At 40.5% G+C, this 24,834-nt stretch overlaps 1 protein-coding gene across 6 annotated transcripts in view; it reads left to right on the top strand.

The window, feature by feature from the left end:
- The window catches only part of gpr155a (G protein-coupled receptor 155a), a 37,102-nt gene that overhangs the window by 1,453 nt on the left and 10,815 nt on the right, over positions 1–24,834 (top strand). For 5 of the 6 annotated variants that reach the window (XR_004764582.1, XM_035411382.1, XM_035411384.1 and 2 more), the window contains exons 2-11: positions 222–729; positions 9,112–9,511; positions 10,838–11,006; positions 12,050–12,205; positions 18,221–18,304; positions 18,508–18,628; positions 18,927–19,011; positions 19,111–19,201; positions 22,298–22,505; positions 23,509–23,598. Coding sequence is in view for 5 of the 6 variants with exons in the window: in XM_035411382.1 (XP_035267273.1) it covers positions 309–729; positions 9,112–9,511; positions 10,838–11,006; positions 12,050–12,205; positions 18,221–18,304; positions 18,508–18,628; positions 18,927–19,011; positions 19,111–19,201; positions 22,298–22,505; positions 23,509–23,598 (1,825 nt within the window). In the remaining variant the exon portion in view is untranslated. The remainder of the gene's footprint in view (positions 1–221; positions 730–9,111; positions 9,512–10,837; positions 11,007–12,049; positions 12,206–18,220; positions 18,305–18,507; positions 18,629–18,926; positions 19,012–19,110; positions 19,202–22,297; positions 22,506–23,508; positions 23,599–24,834) is intronic. The other variant, XM_035411383.1, reaches the window with a different exon arrangement.

Raw genomic sequence — 24,834 nt, 5'->3', positions numbered from 1 at the left:
TGACTATAAAAATTCATATAGTGCAGCTAGTGTCTTGCAGTTGAACAGATAGCCTAATTGATTTTATTATGAAATTGATACATTTCCAGTATTTATTTGGAATTCCCTTATCCAAAATGAGTTCACCTTTCATATATAACAGCTAGATTTTACTGACAATCAGACTTAAAAGAGGGCAGTCTAAGGCAATAATGTTCACTTACTCTTTTTTTGTACTGCAGGTAGTTGTTCTGCTGTGATGCCAGTGACAGAGCACATATCTTCAGATCCCATAGTTGACCCGTGAGGGTTCATCACCCACAGCCATCATGGAAGACTTTTCTGCTGCCAGATGGGGTCTGAATGTATCCCACAATGCCTCACCTTCCCCTCCCAGTATGTCCATTGACAGGCTCTTCCCAGCGCTCCTGGAGTGCTTTGGTATCATTCTATGTGGCTACATCGCTGGGAGGGCAAACATAATCACATCCACGCAGGCCAGGGGTCTGGGGAACTTTGTGTCCAAGTTCGCATTGCCTGCCCTGCTATTCAAGAACATGGTGCTGCTGGACTTCGGCAACGTAATCTGGTCTTTCCTGTGGAGCATCCTTATTGCCAAGGTGACAGTGTTTGTCATAGTCTGCTCTCTGACGCTGCTGGTCACTGGCTCAGAGACTCGCTTCGGCAAGGCGGGCCTCTTCTCCATCTTTGCCACTCAAAGCAATGACTTTGCACTGGGTTACCCCATAGGTGAGTATCACACGTGTCCCTTGTTTTGTGGAGGAAACTTTTTTGTGTATCTTTCGTGGTCAATATTTGTCTACACAGGAGAATGCTGTTAGAGGCTTCATTTTTTATTATTCCTGAAACTTATTCCATTGCTTTATGTTCGTGCTTATGATAGGTTTCAGGTCTTCTGTGCCAATGGGTTTCCCAGAAGGTGTACCCACAGCACCTAGGCTAAATAGCAATGTTCTACAGTCCTGTACTCAGAGGGAGATTTTTTATCCCAAACTTGTCAAGATTATTTGAATGTAAAATATTAGCTTAATTTAACACCAATTCCACATACCTGACCATTGTCATGGAGATACTTACATATATTTATAATGTAGGTTAATGGGCCAAGATTAATTTATAGCGTCAGTGTTTGAAGATTAGTAATCCAGTAAGCCTTTCTGTGAAGAAATATCTATTAAATATCTTTGAAGAAAAGATCACTTGTATTCTTGAACTACTACACCCTCACTATACGGACATAACCTAAAGTCTGAGAAGAGGAGTCAGGTCTCACTTTACCATAATCTTTAGAAACAGAAGTTTTATGTTTACTTATAAGTGAAGCTATTTGTTTTGCTACACACAGTTTGTGGATGTAGGACAGTTACAGTGCAATTAATGGAGCCCTTCATTTTTATTTGTTGGTCAGAACAGGGATGGGTGAAGAATTCAGTGTTAGTGCTTGAACAATGTATGGTTTACAGGAAACTGCTTTCTAAAATGAAAATGACAAAAGTAAGCACTTTTAAAACAGGAACCAAACAGATATTTGTAATTTTCCATTTTCTGCATTTTGAACTTGTGTTTTTTCCTGTGGAGGTTCCATTTGAGTTGCCATTTGGGAGATCTGGACACAAAGTGGGTAACTGGGGTTTGGAGCAATGGGAGTTGACTAGCTTGTCTTCAACGTTGCTAGCTTTTCTGAAAAAATTCCTGTGTAGTCCTTGGAACCTTGTACCCCTTTTTAAACATCAATACATTTCACTTTTAAAGCACAGTCACTGTCTTATTATTGTCTTTATCATTTAGGCTAAGTGCACAGTGGTTGTCAGATAGAATGTACACACTGCACCTCCGTAAGTCATTTAATCTGTCAGAATGTAATAAACAATTGTCAACATACATCAGCAATGATATTACGATGATAATTGCTCCAATGAACATCTTTAAACCAGCTCATAGATATAAAACAATGTTACATTTTCTGCCAGGGATCAATTTCAGGAGTCAGGGTGAACGACCAGTATCCAATAAAAAGCCACGGATTGTTATTCACTTATAGGGTTTCTCCAGGAGTGAGGTACTTCAAGCAACCAATGACAAATAAGCATTCAATTGTATTATTAACAGTGAGGAATGTATTGAACTAGGGCAGTAATATGAGCATATGTAATTGCTAGGGTTTGACATCTGTAATTTTTCTATACCAGTACCAAAACTGATGCCTTTAATTTGATAGGATACCTTCACTATACCTTTTTTGATACTTTATATGTATAAGTACCTTATAGGTTTATCCGTCAACTATGTTTCTATAAACTGTTATAGCTGATGTATTTACTATTCGTAAACATTTTTATTCAGTAAACAACATATCAATTCAAAATGACAGTTATTTTGTAAACATACAGACGGGTGACAAATTAGAGGAAAAACCAGGATAAATTAGTTTAGAAACATAACAAATGCAGATGCTTCCATGCAGGTGTTCTGCATGATACAATTAAGCAATTACCATCCTATCATGCTCTGTGGCATGTATAAAAATGCTGAATAGGCCCAGGTGACCTTGATTTTGGATCAAGATGGCAAGAGGAAAAGGCCTAAGGGACTTTGAAAGAGGGTTCATTATTGGGGCATGGATGGCAGTAGCTTCACTCACAAAGACTGCTCAACTGGCTAGTGTTTCAATAGCAACAGTTACTGAAGTGATCTGTATTTAGATCTATGGGAAAGACATCAGTAAATAGGGTTGGAAATTGTCGAAAGCGCACGTTCGATTACTCAGTCACCAGATGTCAACCCATTTGAACACCTATGTACGGTGGCTCTGAAGTGCAAAACACAAAAACAAAAAGAAAACGCAAAAACAAAAACTATCGGCCCTGAGGTGCAGATGCAACATACAAAAACAAAAACGTGCAGCCCTGAAATGCAAAACACAAATACAAAAAGAAAATGCAAAAGCAAAAAGGAGCAGCCTTGAGGTGCAAAACACAAACATACAAAAACTAGCAGCCCTGAGGTGCAGATGCAACATACAAAAACAAAAACTAGTAGCCCCGAAGTGCAAAACAGAAACATACAACAACAAGCAGCCCAGAAAACAAAAACTAGTAGCCCCGAAGTGCACTTTCGCATGTTGCATCTGCACCTCAGGGCTGTTCCTTTTTGTTTTTGTATGTTGCATTTGCACCTCTGGGCTGAAAGTTTTGTTTTTGCATTTTTTTTTTGTATTTGTGTTTTGCACTTTAGGGCTGCATGTTTTTGTTTTTGTATGTTGCCTCTGCACCTCAGGACCACTCCTTTTTGTTTTTGTATGTTGCATCTGCACCTCTGGGCCGAAAGTTTTTGTTTTTGTGTTTTGTGCTTCCTGCGACTTGGGCTACAACTGTAAATTGGATCGCTCTAAATGTCGATAGGGACTACCTTTTCTCATATTAAAGGCAAACTATGCAGGATTTCTTTCCTTGCTTTGCTCCTGTGTTTACAATCAAAAACATCTCCGCCTCCATTCTCAACCCCGCCTACACCGCCAAGATGACGAAGCTAACATACTACGACTAGATATTTTGCTCTGGCTAGCAATGTCGGTGGCTTTATAACATTGTACTGCAGACTGCTGGAATCACGTCTCAAAAATTTCAAAAATACAGAAATAACTTCACTGTATGAATACTGTACCGCAGAAAAATATATCCCAACTATGCTGTATCAATGTTTTTCCCCACCTCTATTGTCTAGTGTGTACCCAGAATCAAACTCTGCAGCCTTACACATGACACTGAACCACTCTGGTTTACACACCAGGCAAAGAGAATGGGGAGTTTCCTTATATGATCATATGGTAATTTATGGTAATATGACAATCCACATTGCATCCACTGAAGTTATCCCCAATTCTGGAATACTGGCACAATTACTTTAAAAAAAAACAGACCAAGGGGAGACATTTGAAGGGATGGGATTAACAAGTTAAACCATCATTTCTTGTGTAAAAAATGTATTTATATTGCCACAGAAAACATTGGCCTCAAGTTCAGAGAACAAGGCCTGAGGTTTCAAGTTCCTTGTGCAACCAGCTGTTGTAGTTCGCTCTATAGCCACTAGAGGGGGGGGGGATACTTCAAATATGGAAGGGGGGGGGGGGTAAATGGTAAATGGATTGCATTTATATTGTGCTTTCATCCAAAGCGCTTTACAATTGATGCCTCTCATTCACCAGAGCAGTTAGGGGTTAGGTGTCTTGCTCAGGGACACTTCGACACGGAGGGTTTCCGGTGGGGATCGAACCGGAAACCCTCCGACTGCCAGACAACCACTCTTACCTCCTGAGCTATGTCGCCCCGGGGTGGGTTTGGTGCTAGATTTTGCTACAAGTGGTGACATGCTCAAATTAGCTACTGATTCTAGTAATAATTTGCCTTAATTTTCATTATGGGAAAATCGTCTTCGGGCACACAATCTAATTCAAACTTATTACAACATTGATAGCTAACGTTCACTATTTGGCTATGGAAGGCAGTATTCATGCAACACTAGCTAGCAAGCTGATTATTGAAATAGTTGATGCAGTCATATTATTTTGGATTATAGGTAACATTATGTACAAACATATCGATACAATGATCATGAACATTAGGTTGTAGTATTGACAGTGCAAACAAGAGACAAATACAGTGAAATTGTGGTTTCACAAGAAAATATAAAATATCAGAAACTTATTTTCACTTCAAGAAGCCTAAGAGAAGAATCAACAAAGATAAAGAAGTCTGAGATCCACTCCACTCTAATGTGTGGTCAGCATTCTGGCACAAAATGGCTGCCCTGCATCACCCATGTGGGTGCTACACTTTGGTGGTGGGTGAGGTTAGTTCCCACACATCACTGTAAAGCACTTTGAGTGTTCAGAAAAGTGCTATATAAATGCATTGATTCATTAATTCATTCTATCAATACCCACATGCCATATGATTGCACTCTCGCTTCAGAGTAACAGAAAGAGACTCTCATCGCAACAAGTTTCCTAGGCAACAACACAGAGATTAACTAACATACAGTGTCTTCGAAAAGTATTCAGACCCCTTCACCTTTTCCACATTTTGTTATGTTACAGCCTTATTATAAAATTGATTCAACGCTCTCCCATTCTTCTCTGCAGATCCTCTGAAGCTTTGTCAGGTTGGATGGGGAGCGTGATGAGTAGGGCTGTGTATTGGCAACAATCTGGCGATACGATACGTATCATGATACAGGGGTCACGATTCAATATACTGCGATATATTGCGATACTGTAAGCAAGGCGATATATTGCGATTTTTTAAATCTAATTTTAGGAAAACTGTCATAGTATAAAGAACACACCACCATATGCATAAAATCTGAGTAAAAAAAGTCTACTTGTTTACAGTGAAATGGCTTAAGATAGATTACAACACTGCTATCTAGCGGATATACATGCAAATGTTGCATCCGGTCTTAATGGGTTAAAAATCGATACAGTGTTTTTGAGAATCGATACAGTATCACAAAACATAATATTGTGATGCTCAAGTGTATCGATATTTTCTTACAACCCTAGTTATGAGCGGTGCCTGGTTTCCTCCAGGCGAGATGCTTGGCATTGTGGCTAAAGAGTTCAATCTTGATTTCAACAGACCATAGAATCTTGTCTCATGGTCTGAGAGTCCTTTTGGAAAACTACAAGTAGGCTGTCATGTGCCTTTTCCTGAGGAGTGGCTTCCATCTGGCCACTCTACCATAAAGGCCTGATTGGTGGAGTGCTGCAGAGATGGTTGTCCTTCTGGAAGGTTCTCCCATCTCCACAAGGGAACTCCGGAGCTCTGTCAGAGTGGCTATTGGGTTCTTGGTCACCTCCCTGACCAAGACCCTTCTCCCCCGATTGCTCAGTTTGGCCGGGCGGCCAGCTGTAGGAAGAGTCCTGGTGGTTCCAAACTTCTTCCATTTAAGAATGATGGAGGCCACTGTGTTCTTCGGGACCTTCAATGCTGTAGATATTTTTTTGTACCCTTCCCCATATCTGCACCTCGACACAATCCTGTCTCGGAGGTCTACGTACAATCCCTTCGATTTCATGACTTGGTTTTTGCTCTGACATGCACTGTCAACTGTGAGACCTTATATAGACAGATGTGTGTCTTTCCAAATCATGTCCAATCAATTGAATTTACCACAGGTGGACTCCAATCAAGTTGTAGAAACATCTCAAGTATGATCAATGGAAACAGGATGCCCCTGAGCTCAATTTTGAGTGTTATAGCAGAGGGTCTGAATACTTTTGTAAATGTGATATTTCAAAAATTTGTAAAAACCTGTTTTCGTGGTTACAGGGTATTGTGTGTGGGTTGATGAGAATAAAAATGAATTTAATCCATTTTAGAATTAAGCTGTAACGTAACAAAACATGGAAAAAGTGAAGGGGTCTGAATACTTTCTGAAAGCACTGTATAAGAATAGTGTCACTCAGGGGCTCCCAAGCACAAATTTCTTGACCTGGTAGTGGTTCTTCTTGGCTTGGAGGCCTGACAAGCCTGTACAGTCGTAGGGGAAACACCATATTCTTCAAAATACCCCCACAATGCAGGGGCGACATAGCTCAGGAGGTAAGACCGATTGTCTGGCAGTCGGAGGGTTGCCGGTTCAAACCCCGCCCTGGGTGTGTCGAAGTGTCCTTGAGCAAGACACCTAACCCCTAACTGCTCTGGCGAATGAGAGGCATCAATTGTAAAGCGCTTTGGATAAAAGCGCTATATAAATGCAGTCAAAATGCAGGAAAAAATACAATGCGATCTATGAAGGCAGATATCCCAACGTATTTTTTTAAGATTACAATGGGTGGTGACCCACACTTTAGCCACAAAAAGAATTGCTACTGTTTCTTTGAGCCAATTGTCTTTCTTTGTGTTGTTTATTGATCATAATATTTACACAGGCCTTCATAGCATTGTGAAATTCAAAGAGAACACACTTAATTTGAATGAAAAGTTTAAAACGAGATGTCTTGCTCTATCTGTCTTGGTCAACATAAATGAAAATAAAAATTAATAAAAATTAAAAAAAAAAACAAAGTCATGCCTAGCATTTGTTAATAGTATTAGCCTGTGTACCAAAAAATTGTTTTGATCACAAAACCATGAATTCCAAAACATTACATTGCATTACAGGCATTTAGCAGACGCTCTTATCCAGAGCAACTTATGCAACTTTTTACATAGCATTTACATTGTATCCATTTATACAGCTGAATATATGCAATGCAGGTTTTGTACCTTGCTGTGACCTTTAGGTTACAAGACCAGTTCCTTACCCATTGTACTATACAAATAAAACATTATTTGTATCTTATTTCTCCCACTGATCCCACAGTTTCACCCCGCTGTTTCCATGCTGTTACAAGCGTCATAATAAAATTATGAACGACATACCTGTACATTTATTGTGTTATTACAGTGAGTTGGCACATTATGGCACAAATTGTTATTTTTAGCAGCATGCTAGTGCATTCATGCAAAATGCTGAAGATGTAGCATTGCATGGGCTAGTCCTACCACTGGCTGAAAACATTAAACCGATAGGATTATTTTATGAAACTTTTTTGAAAATGTTGGATGTGCTTGGGTGCTAAAGAAAACAATTTTTGCCTGTGCAAATGTAGTGAACTCGCACCGTGCACTTACAACTGATGCAGCTTTGCTGACTGTAACACTTTTACTGGTGCATTGTGTTGATTGTGATACTGTGCCACCTCAGAGTAATGCCGCCGTTGCAGTTACAAATGATAGAGATCGACAGTGCTCAGCGCTAGTATTTCTGATGTTTTTTCAAGCCAACACCGGTCAGAATTTAGTGGAGAAATCTCTATGCAGGTAAAACCCTGGTATTGTAGATGATTGTCTTGCAATATATTGCGTAACGCAGAATCGCCTATACCGCGATACTATCATATAGTATCCTCCTTTTCACTCAAATTTGCTTGCGATGGTTGTAAAAATACAATGGCACCACCCTGTTATATGTGCATAATTCCCAGGCCCTCGGTCACTATCCCTACATAATGCACATCTTCCAGCCAATCAGAATTGAGTTTTCAGCCAAGCCGTAGTAAAATTTAATTTAATCTAATGTAATTTAATTTGATCTAATATATTTTAATTTAATGTTTTAAAAATCTTCTTTGTCACTCAAGTTTGTAAAATTGTTAAAGTCTGTATGCAATTTTGGAGTCTTAATTATAATGTGACATAGATTACACAGCTCATTAAATCATCAAGTGTTGAATATACAAAGCGAACAGAAATTTGAAAGCACATATTCTTTTTTCCTCCCATTTTCTCCCCAATTTAGTCGTTATACAAAGTTTCCGTGTGTATAACAATCTTGGTCGATGCGCTATCCTTCTGTTGGTCTGGGGAGGGTGTAGACTACCACATGCCTCCTCCGATACATGTGGAGTCACCAGCCGCTTCTTTTCACCTGACAGCGAGGAGTTTCACTGGGAGAGCGTAACGTGTGTGGAGGTTCACGCTATCTCCCCCAGATCCCCTCCCTGCTGAACAGGCGCCCCGACCAACCAGTAGGAGTTGCTAATGCAACGATCAGGACTCATACCCTCACCGGCTTCCCACACGTGAACACTGCCAACTGTGTTCGTAGGAATGTCTGAACAAGCCGGAAGTACCGCTGCCGGGGATTGAACCCGGGTCTCTGCGGTGGTAGGCGATTTACCTCTACGCTACCCAGACTTTTACCTCTTTTACCTCTACACTACCCTTGAAAGCACATATTCTGCATACCCCCCACTGTGCCATACGACTGAAGCCAGCCACACCAATAGGCCATCCTGTTTGCCACGTCTGTTCAGCGGTTTTTCAGTACATGCCACCCAGGCCCGAGAAAAATTCTAGGGGAAACATATATTAACATCCCGTATACTCCACACACTCATGCCTCTCTCCTTCTCTCTCATACTTTTCATTTGAACTGTCATTTTTAGACTACAAGAAATTGTGGTACATGCTCTGAGAACCTGTTAGTAAATATGTGAGACACAGATTACACAGTATTCAGTCTGGTTTTGTCCAGTTAAATTTGTGACTTGTCCTCTCCTTACAGTGGAGGCTCTATACAAGAACACCTACCCAGAGTACCTGCAGTACATCTACCTGGTGGCACCAGTGTCCCTCATGATCCTGAACCCCATCGGGTTTGCCTTCTGTGAGATCCAGAAGTGGCGTGAGAGTTCGGACCAGCGGCGAAACAAGATGCAGATCGTGGGCCTGGTGGTTCTGCAGGTTTTGAAGAACCCCATAGTGTTCATGGTGATCGTTGGCATTGTCTCTCACTTCCTCCTGGGCCAGAGGGTACCCACCTTCATGGAGGAGTTTGTGGATGGTCTCGCCAATTCCTTTGGAGGGGCGGCACTGTTCTACTTGGGCCTGTCCATGGTGGGCCAACTGGGGAAGCTGACCCGGTCCACTGTCATTGCTCTGATCCTGCTCATCACTGCCAAGCTGTGAGTATGGTGTCCTGCCCCCAGCACTGCTGTAAACAGGCAGCCATGTATGTAGCAGTCAGGGCATGTGACTCACACCAGGAAGTGCAAACCACTAACAGCCCCCTTTTCGCTCCTTTTAGCATTTAATATTTTCCACACTTAAGGCTGAGTGACACAATATAATAATTGCTTCTTGACAATTCTACATATAACTACGTATAAAAAAACATAATCATTTGTGTGGAGTGGTGTCTGTTTATGAAACATGTAAAAATCTGCTTCTAATTATATGTTCCACAGGGATGGAATTCACATATGGGGAACAAGCATGTTTTTTCTGTGACTGCTTAAAATGCTGCATCTATATAAGGCTACATGACATGTTGAAACAACTTTGTGAAAAGCAGAATACCAGGTTACATAAGGCACTGAGTTCGTCTTATCCTTAGTATGACCTTAGCAAATGGTTCACAAGCTTATCTATTTGTGAATGTTCTTGCATAAATGTTGTACAAGGACAGTCACAGTCTTCATGTTGGAATCTTTACGCTGTTATTGCTCAAACACTGCACTTAGAAATTCAAGTTGTTTTGATTCTGTTGTCCAACCTAAAGTCCAATAATATTTTGGCTCTTAGTTCTGAAAGTTGATAGATAAAGACTTATTTAAATGCAACATTGTAGTGGCTTCATAATGTGGGTGTGTTCTTAACATCTTACATTTGACCCTTATCATTGTCGGTAGAGTATCTGCACACGTACAGTGACTAAGCGAACAGAGGGTACTGATCGTTTGAGGTGAAATTATGTCACTGTTCTCTCAAAGGTTGTTTTGTCCATAGAGTAAGAGAGAGAGTTGAGGGCAGGAACTTCCTTGAAAAATGTTTATTTGCTATTAGGCTTATGCATTTGAAGATAAACCTTTGTCAGTGCAAACATGCAGTGATATACATATTGATGGAACACCATGTTCTGTTTTTTTTTTTTTTTTACTTTTAATGCAGGGCGTGACATTTACCCAGCATGACACCACTTGGCAACATACAAATGAAAAAAAAAATGCAAATGCATATGCAGTTCATGGTAGACACTCGGATCTAAGGACCTGCTTTTCGCCATGGCAATCTTTCTCATATGTAGTTACTATTTCAGTGCTTGGCCATTTCTGTCCTACAAGGGATGGGAATATTGCTGGACGCTGCACTGCATAATTCACAAACCCAGTCTGAAATAGTATGAATGTATGGAGCGAAAGTCGCTGTCAATCACTAATTGTTGCAGGTGAACATAGGAGACAGGTGCTTATAGGAGACAGTGTGAGACAGTCTTGCTCTGTCTGTCTTAGGTTGGTGATGCCGCTAATCTGCAGGGACATGGTGGAGCTGCTGGATACAGACAACACCAGCTCCCTCAACCACAGCAGCCTCTCCAACTTTGCCTTTATCTACGGAGTCTTCCCCACGGCTCCCAGCGTGGCCATCTATGCAGCCCAGTACAATATGGAGCTAGAAGTTGTGAGTCGCATGTCTGTTCAGTTATGAGGGAGAAGGGTCTCCTCAGGGCCACATCCAGTTTGAGCTCTGGTCCTGGTATGGTGACTAAAGGTGGGAGTTCACTTGATAAGAAGGCGAACCCAGGTGAAATTGAACCACAGCCGAACACGGTAATGACCTCATACAAAGGTGTGTATACACATTTCAGCTTTGGACTGCTTGTTTAGTGACACTCCATACCAGTGGGGGGAGCAGATTCAGATTCTACGTTTTTTCATAACCTCGGGAAACACAAAACTGACAATTTTTACCTCACCAAACATAAAATTGCAATGGCTGAGGTAAAGGAGCAGAAACTTGGACAGATGGACGTAGATTATTTCAAAGTTGCTTTAGTTTATACTGTAAACGCTGCAAAAAAAGAAAAGAAGAAAGGGAAGAGAATTTGTCAGCTTTATCAGACAAGGAAATGGGACATAGCCAACACAGCCACCCATGTGATATGCTCGACCAATTGCTGGCAATCTCTGCACTTTCATTTGTGTGAACATCTCTACTAGTTTGGCCAGCAGGGATGTGAAGAGTGCAGATTTTTTTTTTTCCTCAAATGCGTCATTTAACATCAGTTTATACGAACTAGCCGAAGTTCGTTTCTGCAGCAAGTATACTCCCAGCTTTACTCCAGTGTAGATGTGACCAGGAGTCTCACAGGGTTTGGGGGATTCAGTCAGAAGGGTTTTCCCTGCCTCAGTGCACAGGAGCAACTGTCCTGGTCCCTGTTTGTGCCAGCTTTGTTACAGCTGCAGAGTGAAAAGCAGCGGTGGGCTGCAAACCCTTCACAGGATGTTTGTGCGTCTGCTGGACTGATAGAGAATGTTACAGTCATGATGCGCCTACAACTGCAGTTAGACATTTGAAATCTGGAGGTTTTGAGGTAATTGGTTATAAAAGTTTTATAGATAAAGAAGTAGTGTGGTGAAATTACATGGATATCATAGCTTGTGTTTTTCATATTCTTTAATCCTGTTTTTACTTATATATCTTTCTAAATTTTCCCTTTGTAGGTTACCTCAGGGATGGTAATAAGCACGTTTCTTTCCGCTCCAATCATGTATGTTTCCGCCTGGCTGCTGACAATCCCATGGATGGACCCAAAGCCATTAGCATCTGCACTGCAGAATGTTGGCTTCAACGTCAGCGTTGTCAGCTTAGTGGCTGTGGTGAGTAATTTCACGTCTAATTATTTTTTCAGTCTGAAAAACTAGGAATAAGTTTGGATTGGAGGGTGAGACTTCATGAACTCTATTATGATTGGTGCTTTTAAGTACTTGTGATGTTCTGTGTAAGGACCCACACGCAGACCAGGGAAATCCAAAAAACGTTGTCTTTATTCAGTCCGAGGTTCGAAGCCAGGTAATCAGAGAGAGTACGGTGCCGATTCGAGTTTCCAAAAGAATAGTGAAAAAACAGGCGAAGTGTCAAAAACCAGGAGATCAGAGTGGCAAAGGTACAAAGGGACAGGCAAAAGAGAAGTCAAGGCAAAGCGAAGGTCAAACCAGAAGCAAACAAAACCAAAAGGGGCAGGCAAACTCGAAGTCGTACAAAGGGGTGTCGCAGGAATCTCGATAGACAAAGGCTTACTAACAATCGGCACAATGAATTCGATCAACGTTCTGACGCTGAGCTGGTGGAAAAGACTGACATTTATACACTGGGGAAGGTAACAATCAAGGAGGGGTTAAGTGAGTGAGGGAGGAGTAACAAACAACATCCAGGTGAAGAACATTAGGATAACTAATAAAATGGCATGGGACTGACAAAACGCGGACTGGATTCACATAGACAACAATGATAATAGACGGCCTGGGTTAAGCAGGTAAAAACACGTGCAGAGAGAGAGAGCTGCAGTCAGAGCAAGAGACAGGTGCAGGCAATTGCAGAACTCAGCGTTAGAGCAGGCTAGAAAGAAAAGGGGCGGAGCTACAGCGCAGCATGGAAAAGGGGAGACTGGTTAGTGTATTAGTATAGTGATCTAAACTATCAAAAACCCAAAACTAGTGTGTGTTAGTCCATTAGTAATATTCACATGTTAGTATATTAATGAGGTTAGTACTTTACAATCTATAAATTAGTAAGGATTAGTAGAAATTAGTAAAACTAGAAATAAGTAGGAAGTAAAAACGAGACTGGAAGGAAGGGGGGGAAACCACGAAAACCCGGAACCACCCGAATAGTGAAATCACACAAATGCAGGGGAGTGAAGCAGCTCAGGGAACACAGACACAGAGACAGTACTGGGGAGACAAGTGACCGGGAATTACAGACTACAACAGTACTGTCAAGTTGCTGATGTGTGAACGTATGAACCAATTGTATAAACCAATCAAAAGACTTTTGTAGCAGAACATTGTGATTGGTTACACTATTATTCGGAATTGAGACACAAGAGAGTGAACTTGCTTCAGCTTATTTTCCCAGACCCAATTCATACTTGTGTGCTTAGTAGAGCAGTTGAGGTGATGTGTCTGGGTCATAACCACTCACTTGGAACAAATGTATTTTGTGTTTGAGTATTGAAAAATGAATGGAGTAGGTGTGTCCAGTATCAGGCCTCTAATGAATGGGAACCAGACATGCGCTTTTCTGTAGGCCTGCAATGATACGGCATGTGGCCGTACCACGGTGATGGAAGCTTACCATGGGTTTGGACATTTTACCGTCATTACAGCAGGTTAAAAAAATTGTATAGCCCTCAGGACAGTCCATCTTATGCCTTCTATGCACAGGAATAGTATTACCTGGGGACCACCTCTAGTAACTTGTAATAATTGCGGAGGTCGTCTGTGATCTTAATGCCGTGCGAATCTGCCATGTCCGTAATTTGTAAAGTAAAAATTCCACCGCAAGTTACCTACCATATTTCGCCAAACACAGAGGTCATGTGATAATATTAGTCCCGTGCGAATCGGCATCTCGGTGATTTTGGGTCATATTTTACTGTTACGCAGAGCAGAGCCTTGACATTTTCAATCATATTCGGGGGGATAATGTCAGTAAATTCATAGACATACATACATAGACGCCGCATTGGCCTTTGGATCGTACATCAACGTCACCGCCATATTGGACTGGGTAAGACTGGCCTGAAAACAAATACAAGTGAACGGGGGAGCTGTGATTTTCTGGATAAAAAGCACTATAATGTTTACATTTCTCAACCAATTTCAATGAGTCGGTTTTATATTCAAGGGTTTATGATCTGCGTGGAGTACAAAAAAAAGTTTTATCTCCAGTTACTTATAATCTCGATAGTTAGGCTATAATCGCTGCTCGACGCTCAAGAGAGGAGACGTGACGTGGGGGGGTAATTTCTAAATCACATGAGGTCCCCAGGTAATACTAGTCCCGTGCGAATAGGGCTTTAGACTAATTGAATTGATACTATGATGTCACCTCATTTTATATCTGCAAAATAAGTTTATAAGCTACAAGGTTAGTGTAAGGTGAATAATAATAATAATAACAATACCGATAATAATAGTAATAATAATAATAATGTTGTATGTGCTAAATAAATTAAGCATGGGCACTTCATGAGCTTGTGCTTAATTTTGGAGAATAAGCAGAGAGTGTAGGTTATGTCTTATATGGATTTTCTAGTATTTGAAAAGACATATGTCTATTCTGAAATAAATTAAAACCATGCAAAAAAAAGTCAGTGTTATTATTTACGCAGATAAAGATTAATTTGCTGGCTGGCTGATTTGCCTCCAGCAAGATCTTGTCATCACCTCCGCTGTCTAACAGAGTAGGCTGTGCAGTAAGACTAGCAGTAGTACCAACAGTATTATGTTTAATGTGCATGAGTGATGTTATAGACCATTAGCCCCTTGTAATGATGTTCATTTGTAAACACATTTAACAAGATTTTAACAATGATTAAAAAAAAAAAAAAAAAAAAACAGTCTCACAATGGAGCATTTTTAATAAATATTTTCTTCTCATTTATCAAGATTTTCCTTTGGCTTTAGCATGTTTCTTGATGTTTAGTGGTTGCACATTTTAAAAGGCACACACCTAATAATAATAATAATAATAATAATAATAATAATAATAACATGTCTAAGCGTAATCCCCGCACTATATCACTAACCGCGATGAAATCTCACTCTGCCACTGCGGTATAGGAAATTCCATATTGTTACTGCTCTGCTTTCCAGCTAGTGATCAGTTAGAGTTTAGATGCAACATCGTTTTCCGCTTCCAGCTGAGTAGTTTCAGTTTCTGAAGGAACTATAAATGCGGTTGGTGAAATGTGCACACTGATGCAATGCAGTGGATGGAAGCTTACTTCAGCTTGCAGTTGTGCTGACATTCAGTTTTTTCCCTGAGGAAAATGGAGACCTGATGTAATTGTTCTGTACCTTTTTCTTGGTTAGAACTATTCATAAATATATGTGCGGGGATATTCCTCCTTACGAATCGCTTCGCATATTCAGCAATGTCATCTTTAGCATCCACTGGCACTTCAAATGTTTTTAGAGGTGTGTAAATACATTTTGCATTAACCATGGGAGAGTGAGGCATCATGATCTCTAGAACAAACAGAGCTGCAACATGTTGTCTGTCCCTTAATTACATGGAGTCATCAGAGGATTTTCTTCTCCATGAAAAAATCCTGTGACTCACAGATGCCACAACACAAGTGCAGCCATTTGGAGATTATGAAGTCTCTTACCTATGTCATCATGTCTGTGGTGAAAAAGCATGTGTACCTCATTATCAGCTTATCTCAGTCAGTGTTTCCCAGAGGTTGCTATTGTTCCTTTGTGGTGATCGGAATTTGTGTTTGGAGGGGGGTGGTGGTGTTGTGAGGATGAGAATTGTGTGCAACACTCTCCTCACAGCTCGCTCTATTGACACATTAGAACAAATGATGGAGCTCTTTGGCACAGTGAAGGGAGGGGGAGAACTGGCTTGTTTTGAAAACACAAAGGCCAGCAGCATTTCAGTTAGTGTACTACAAAACAATAAAAGAAATCCCAAAAATACACACACAAACTGAAGCCCAGAAAATCGTAACCGACACTTTAAATTAAAAAAAGGAAGCCTACTTCCACCTGTGTTCAGAATACCATATTATCTCATGGTGTTATGAACACAGCAAACTTCGTGTTCGGAATACCATGAGTCTACATTAAATACAAAAAATATTTTTAAGTGGGGGGCTAATCTATTTGGGCGGGGTGCCCAGATGAAGTCAATGTAGGGAAAACACTGTCAGGCATTAGCTGCATTTTCCCCATTGTACCTTGCCATGCCAGGTATAATTGTGTTGTGTCTAAGTCTTGAAACAGTGGATCCCTTAAACTGTCAGGCCACAACAAGTACTTAGGTCCCAAACGTTACCATAGATCCTGCCAACATCTGCAGTGCTATTACAAGAAGGCCAATAGCCAAAGAGCAAGATGCTTGGGAGTCAAACATTGGTATAAATTAGCTAGTTAAGTCTAAACTTGATGGTCCAGCTAACTAACAACTTTAAATTATGAACAGAGGGAAAGCAACAAGCATGCTGCTTTTCCCCATTGTTTCAGAAGTCGTTTGGTTAGCTAGTTAGAAGAAAAAGAAGCAAATCGTCCCACTACTAGCAAAAGTGAGTTTTGGTGATTAGCAGGTTGAGTTTACCAGTAGCCTAGCAGTTAGCTTTCCATCAAGGTAACCATCAAAATTGTTTCATGTACATGCTAAATATAACCAGTGGTCATGCTAGTCCATGAAATGCTTTGGCTTTGGGACAGAACATTTTAAAATCTGTGTTTTACACTAATTCACTTGCATTCTGATAAAAAAAATAGTATTGTAGCATACCATAATATGTCAACTCACAAAAATAACACAAATGTGTGTCGTTCATAAATTTATTATGACACTTGTGACAGAAGCAGGGTGAAATAGTGGGATTATTGGGATGAAATAAGCTATGCATGTTTTGGAATTCTAATCAAAATACATTTTTGCCATGCAGGCTAATAATATTTGTAAAAATCCTAGGAGTAATATCTGTTTTAATTGATTCATTCAAATTAAGGTCTTTCTCATTGAATCTCACAGTGCTACCAACAGCTGTGTAAGTATTCTGATTAATATAAAACACAAACTTCAGACACCGAATGACAATTGGCTCAAAGAAACAGGAGGAATTATTCTGGGTCATCACCCTAGTCTGGGTTATCACCCATTGCAATCTTTAAAAAAAAAGACCTCAGAATATCTGCATTTATAGAATGCAGTGTATTTTTTTCCTACATTTTGGCTCTTTTTTTCTGCATAAATAAACTTTGTAAACACAACCACTGATAACTAGTAAGCTTAGAATTTGTTTTTCAACATCCCCAGAATAAAGTGAATTTTGTGGTATTTTTTTGCACACATACATTTTTTCCTATTTATCTTTCCTTCCTCTCTCATTCACAAAGCCAAAAAATTGATATATTGGTGACAGTATAACAAGCAATAAACTATGACAGGCTTTCAATCACGCACTGCTGTAGCCAATCAGAACTGCAGGTACCCAGCATTGACTTGTTTGTCAAACTCAAATTTAGAATCATCATTCTAATTTAATGCTCATCACACCTTTCCCTCCTACCTTTATTTTGCAATTGTGTAGCAAATCAGTCAAACTAGTTTTCATGATATTAGCTCGACAGTTAAATTTTTCTTTTAGTATGCGGTGTTTTAAACGTATTGGAGTGCATACAAATTAAGGGCACAGATTTTTGTCCAGTTATTATAAGCTAATGTATAAACTTTACAGAAATGGGCTGGTTAATGTTAGCTAAGTCAATATTAGCTGGTTAATTTTCCTTTTTTTGCTTGCAGCAAAACAGCTATCTGTTTAGCTGCACTGTGATAGTAAGTGAAAGCAATAGGAAGTTCAGTGGAGATTTAATGGGTCTAGAATGGCCAAATACTGTAAAATGCCAAAACATGCTGTTTGATTGCATTGTCATCTCTGCTACATGGATGCATTGCAAATATTTGGTTGCTCTGGACCAAATTACAAGAATGATGTGGCTGTGACAGTCCCACCTTAAGCCACAATTCCATTCTTAGCCATATGGGCACTGAGGGATCAGGACAGTCACAGAGCTTGTGGACAATTAGCTTGTTTAAATTAAGAGAAATACAAAAATCAGTGGTGTTTGTGTGTGTGTTTGTGTGTGTTGCAGGTGTGGACTGTCAGCGTCATGCTCTTGAGTAAGAAGTACAGAAGATTGCCGCATGTGTTCACCTTGAACCTATTTCTGGCACAGGCAAGTTATAACTTATTTCAGTCCATGTACTTAGCATATGGTTTTGCATTAGGCAAAAGAGTAAAGCCTTTAAATTGATGTTAACCACTAAGCATTAGAGCAACTTTGCATACCCAGCAATCAAATGAACAGAGTTTGGTTTTTAAGTGCCGTCCTGAATTCCATTTTTGTCTCATTCATATCTTATGCCTTCACTCCAATAGTTTCTTGTTTGTGTCAGTATGATTCTGTGGAACTTCATTGTGGAGCAAGACAACTCTATCGGACAAATATTGACCTTTGGTCTGCTGTATGGCTCAATTTACAGCACCTATGTGTGGACAGGTATGTCATCCCCTCATCTTCATAATTCAAGTTCACAGTAGTTCTGTAAATGTGACTTTTGTAATGTGCATGCACCTGGAGTATGCGGCCTGCAATCCAAAACGTACATGTGTCCACTGTGTGCTGCCTAATTGGCCATGACATTACTGTGGGAGGAACCGGTGTTGTAGCCCACCTTCTCCTGTCGATTTAGTTTCTGTGTTTTGCCTGTGCCAACTGGGTAGGCAGTTTAGCTGGGGATAAAAAGTGTTATGGTACAGGTAAATTGATATGATGCATGCTGCTCTGGTTGTTGTAGGTCTGATTGCATTCTCCCTTGCACTGATGAAGAGGGACAATGAACTGAAGGTTCAGCCAGTGTTCTTCATGGCTGTGGGCTGGGGGTAAGTCCTGCTTCCCTGAGATTGTACTGTGTGGTGGCTGGGGGGGTGGGGGTGGTGGCAGACACATTCTTCTCACCAAACCTTTGGAAATTTATTCAGAGTTCCTGTGCTGGTTGTGGGAGTCCTCCTTATTGCTGGAGAGAAGACATCTGACAGCATCGACTCTGCCTTCTTCTATGGAAGGCCCCAGGTGAGAGCCGCCTGGGATCCAGAGCCAAGACAGAGGCATCATAGACTAATACTGGGCTTTGTTTGAACTTCTGTTACATTTAATGAGGCGTTTTACTGTGTTCCCATTCAAATAATCCCTAAGAGACAAAAAACATTACAATCAGAATAAGGAACCAGACCAGATAGCACAGTATAATATGGATTACATCTATATGTACAAGAATCAAAAGGCTAATAGTAAAGAAAAGTCACACAAACACGCTTTTGGTTTTATTTTGGGAAAGTACTACTGTAGCGTGACCATGCCACATGCAGGTGCTTCCCTTGAAGACATAAATATCTCAGTTTATCTGAAGCAAGAGAAGTTGATGTGTGTGTGTGTGTGTGTGTGTGTCTGTATTTTTAAAAGAACGGCTAGTCCACCCTCTTTATTTTATTTATTTACTTTATTAGGTACTGAATTCAAGGCAGAACTCCGTGTTAATTTGTCTCATAAATCAAATTTGAATTAAGGTTGGAATAGCACCCTACACACGCGACACCACGTCACAGCTGTCATCCACATTTGGAGCTGTCGCTGAAATAAACGGACTGATTGAATATGTTGGATTATCCACGTTAAATGGTCAAAAAAATTTCCAATCCCAAATCAAACAAGTAAATCCATTAAGCACGTAATTTGTATTCTGTCGGCATCATAGTTGTCATTGTAATTGTGCTAGTGTATTTATTGGTTAGTAGGTATTTATTGATATCCAACCCCCATTTGCAAGACAGACAAAGTTAGCCCGTTTCAAGGTGTATTTGTCAGGTGTGAAAGTGTCCAGGTTGCAAATGATTCGTAGCAACACCTACAACACCTACCTTTCATCTCTACAGTTTGAGTGGGAGGTTTGAGCAATCAGCATGGCTAACATTATGTCACTCGCTTCTGCTCTTAGCCTTACAGCCCTAGCATTCATCTTCAGGGCTAGTTCTACCTCTGCTATTATGGTTTGATAACTTTAGTTAGCTAGGCATTTTGAATGTGGATTTTTCAGCATATAGCAAATACCATTATCAAAGTGACACTAAGAATGTTCCGTATTTATGTGCGCTTATACTTATATAGTCTGGAAGTAGTTGTAGGGCTGTTGATAGAAGTCTGCTTCTTATCATACCCTCAAAGGAAAACAGACTGTTTACTGTGCATTATGGGAACTTTAGGTTCTCTATAATAATGTTAATATAATCTATAATATAATCATGTTTTGTATTGTGGAAAAACTGATGTCATGGGGAACAAGTTTGTATCTTTAGTGGTGGGGTGCTGACAAAAGATCTTGTTACCTATGGGTCAGCACCCTGCCAGATACAAAGGGTAACCCGATGTGATAGGCTTACAGAGGTAGTGTAAGCAGGATTGTTGATCTATACTGTATTGCCATGATTGTGTCTTTATTTGATGACGTGGTGTTTTGCATTGATGTTATGCGTAACTGTTAGCACAGAGGAAAAGTTAAAACATTATTTTTGGAGTCAGATAACTGAGACAACTTTAAATGAATCCCGTTCCAGTAGCACCGGGTAAGACCACTCTCGTTCCTTCGCCACTCAGATACTTCTGCTATTTGGTTTGCCGAGAGGTTTCTTGCAGTTTGTGACCTTGGTGTATCTGAGGGGTTTCTTACATTGTAAAGATGCAATGAGATGAGACAGTTTAAGAACATCTTTTTGGCATTTCCAAACTGTTGGAGTTTTGAATGTTTTAGGAGTTTTTCTGAAAAATTGTCTCCTCATATTTCTTTGCAGCAGTTTGCATCCTAGCCAGCAACACTGAGCCAAAACATATTGGGTTCTATGAAAGTTAGATAGAACTGTATAGGGTTACAACGCCCTAGCCAGCAAAGACTGTGATCTTACATATTGGGTGCTTTTTGAGATTGCATCCCAATTCATATAGAAAATGCCTCACATTTTGGGACATTTGGTGGTTGCGAGGACCTTAAATACACTAGTGCAGTTCCTCAAACTGGGGAGAGCAGAGAGGGTCACAGACAGTGAAGAGATCACAGCAGGTGTCATGGTGGGGAACTGAAATCTCGGCTGCATTGGGGGGGGGGGGGGCGGTTTGTATAAGGGTTGAGATTCGGCACACCACTCGTTCTCCCCCCTGTGAGCTTTGGATTTTGTTTGCACAAAAATGTGCTTATATTTGAATCCAGAGGATTTAGTTCTGTTTTCAACCAGCAGTGGGTCACTTTGCTACCTGTATCAGTCAGTGGGTTTACATGATTTTTGAAAAAGTAGATTTATTGTTTTAGTTCGGCTAAAACTGCACTTTTAAAAATCATGTAACCATTGTAGTCTGAAATCGTACAAAGTCGATTTTTTCAGAGTCGGGCTAACATACCTAGATAATGCGGTTGGGGGTTGATTTACTACGGCATATATACGCTTCAATAGGCCAAAAATTGGCCTAGGCGTTTTGCGCATGTTCTATAGGTTAGAGGTTCCGCTGCGACAGGTAATTAACCCGGAAGTCAAACAGCGAGCGCACAGTTGAGGAGGTATCATGGCGAAAAAAATCAGGAGGAGACAAACTTCATGCTATCTCAACTAAAGGAGTTAAATGTCCTAAAATACATGGAAAAAACGTGGAATGGCGAACTTCAAAAAGTTGCGACAAAATTGGAGGAAGCAGGATTTATAAGAAGCCTTCGTCAGACACACCTCGGTCAATAAATCGATTCTTTCCGAGTCATGTATATTGGGACAACGACAATAGTCCAATCAAATCAAGCTATTAATATAGATCGATTTAAACTGTGCATGAAAACGCACTGAATGGGAGTGAAGCAGCCTTGCCCTCGTTTTGGTTATTTGCTTTTATGCAACATATGTACACACCTTTGGTTTGGCCTTACCTCTTTGGTAGCTTTGTCCTTTGATGCAAACATTTTGAGGTCTATGGTAGGCTCATAAGTTAACTCCTGCACACATTCTGCGTGATGCGGGCAAACACGAGTGGCTTATACAAATCGATAAGTTGGCATTTTGGACAGTAGACACAGTGCTCTGAGCCCATATGCACAGTGTGGGTTATGTAACAGTGGTTGGTGCCCCTGTGCGTTAGGTGATCAGCACTGCAGTAGTGCTCGCCTGCAGTATCCTGCTGGGGGGCTGCTCTCTGATGGGCCTCAGCCGGGGCTCCCAGGAAAGCAGCTACCAGGCCTTGGACCAAGGCTTTGTGTCCGGCACCAGCGAGGACCCGAGGCCCCAGAACAGCTCAGAGAACCAGGCCACGCCAGAGGCCACAGCCACAGGGACCAGCGATCCTAGAGGTACCCACCCAGCTAACGTGCTTAGCTTCCCTGGACACAGTATGGAAGTTAGGGTGGATGTTCCTTTAGTGTCATGTATAAGTCACAAGCAGACATGGGCCTAATACATGAGTATTTAAATATTTATGTTTGAACAATTTTTATTTTCTGGAAAGCTTTACAAATTTACCGGCCCAGACGGATGCTTTGTAACTGAAGTATATTCCTTAAGATTCTATCATAATACTTTTAAAATACATTACCTTGGGTACACTACCACAAGTTCACATTATAATTAAAAAATGATTATGAAATCAAATGAAATAAGACTAATTGTGTTGTGTTAGTTGTTATTTAGCCTAAATCCATAAATATGTGAGAATATTTTCATATACTTCTACAAAATCAAATATTGTGCAGTCTGTTTGTGACTACACCAGGAATAACATGATATTGTGAACAGCTGTTGGATGGAATTGTTTCTCTTGAAATATAGATTAAGTACTCTGCATGTAATTATGAACTGTTCTCCTTTCAAATAATTTATAAAGTATATTTGTTAATATTTTCCTATATTAAAATGCCTTTTATTTATAAATACTATATTCAATGAAAACTTTTATGAAATGTATTTGAAAGTAATTGAATACTTTTCTGGCCACAAGAACAGTGCAGTTTTAGTCCATTATTCAGGTTGATTATTCGAATTGCGGATGGCCTTTCATGATAATTTTATGCTTATATTATTCACACGTGGATATGGAAAGATGTGTTTTATAAATGGTAACCATTCAGGGATGTTACTGGTAATTCTGTGTGCAACATGCTGTGCCTTCATTGGAATGCTAAATGTGTTCTGTTTGGGGAATTTTCTTGTCTTAACTTCTTAAAGAGGATGGGTGTTGGGTTTTTTCTTTAATGTTCTTCAATGTACTCATTTGTGACATGTCAATTTGCGTGAATGTTTTGCATGTACTTGTGTTTTTGCCTTTTGTGTCATGTGTTCTGTTCTTGTGCCTGTCAGAGTGCCATTCTTGTGACTGTGTTCAGCCTGAACCCATGCCTGAAATGATTGTAAGCACCAACGTAAGCGACCTAGCATCCATAAACGCAGGTATTTTGGCACAGTACAATAGTAGACTTACTATGGACGACTTATACCTGATGGAGGTTTTCTCTCAAATGAGGCAAACTACACTATATGGCCAAAACTATGTGGACAGCTGACATCTATCATCTCATCCAAAATTATGGGCATTAATATGCTGTTGGTACCCCCTTTGCTGCTATGACAACCTCTACTTTTCTGAGAAGGCTTTATACTAGATGTTGGAGCATTGCTGCAGGAATTTGCTTCCATTCAGCCACAAGAGCATTAGTGAGGTTATGCACTGATTTGGTGACTAGGCCTGGCTCACACTTGGCTTTACAATTTACCCCAAACGTGTTAGAAGGGGTTGAGGTCAGGGCTTTGTGCAGGCCCATAAGATCTTCCACACCATTTTCGACAAAACCATCTCTGTATGGACCTCGCTGTGTGCCCGGGTGCACCGTCATGCTGAAACAGGAAAGGGCCTTCCCCAAACTGTTCGGGAAGCACAGAATCGTCTATAATGTGATTGAATGCTGTGGCATTATGATTTGCCTTCACTGGAACTAAGGGGTCTAGCTGAAACCATGAAAAACAGCCCCAGATCAAGGGATGTCCAGATACTTTTGGTCATATAGTGTATGTAGATTGTGTGCAACAAATAAATGCACTTTTGTAAAAATGTTGTGCCAGCAGGAGGAGGAAGACTTTGTGTGTTTTTTACAAAGTAGTGTTGCTAAAAGTTCCTGTTGCTGTTTCTGAACCTCAGTGTGGGTGAACTACCGAACAGTCGACATTAACAATGTATTTTTGCTGGTTTTCTCTGAAGGGCCTGAGAATGTATTGTTGGTGATATCCCTTATAGTTTACTCTGTGTATCCTATTTAATAATCTAGTTGATGCCCAAAAGAAGGGCATAGCCCTGAGTATTCAGGTACACTTCCTGATATTCATTTCCTCATGAACGTTAGGTAATACTGGTAGTCATATTTCACAACAATCTTTTGAAATGTGTTCAGTTGAACTGACTGTAAATTCCAAACTTGCCATTATCAGATCTTATCTGCAGTGGTGCATGCCAGTAATGAGCCTGTCCCTGTGCTCTTTCCCTCAGATCAGTGATGCATGCCAGTAATGCGCCTGTCCCTGTGCTCTTTCCCTCAGATCAGTGATGCATGCCAGTAATGAGCCTGTCCCTGTGCTCTTTCCCTCAGATCAGTGATGCATGCCAGTAATGCGCCTGTCCCTGTGCTCTTTCCC

This window comes from Anguilla anguilla, chromosome 3, assembly GCF_013347855.1.
Source record: "Anguilla anguilla isolate fAngAng1 chromosome 3, fAngAng1.pri, whole genome shotgun sequence".
Classification (NCBI taxonomy): Eukaryota; Metazoa; Chordata; class Actinopteri; order Anguilliformes; family Anguillidae; genus Anguilla; species Anguilla anguilla.
Note: the sequence above shows the minus strand (reverse complement) of the source record. Positions and strands in the feature narration are given on the sequence as shown.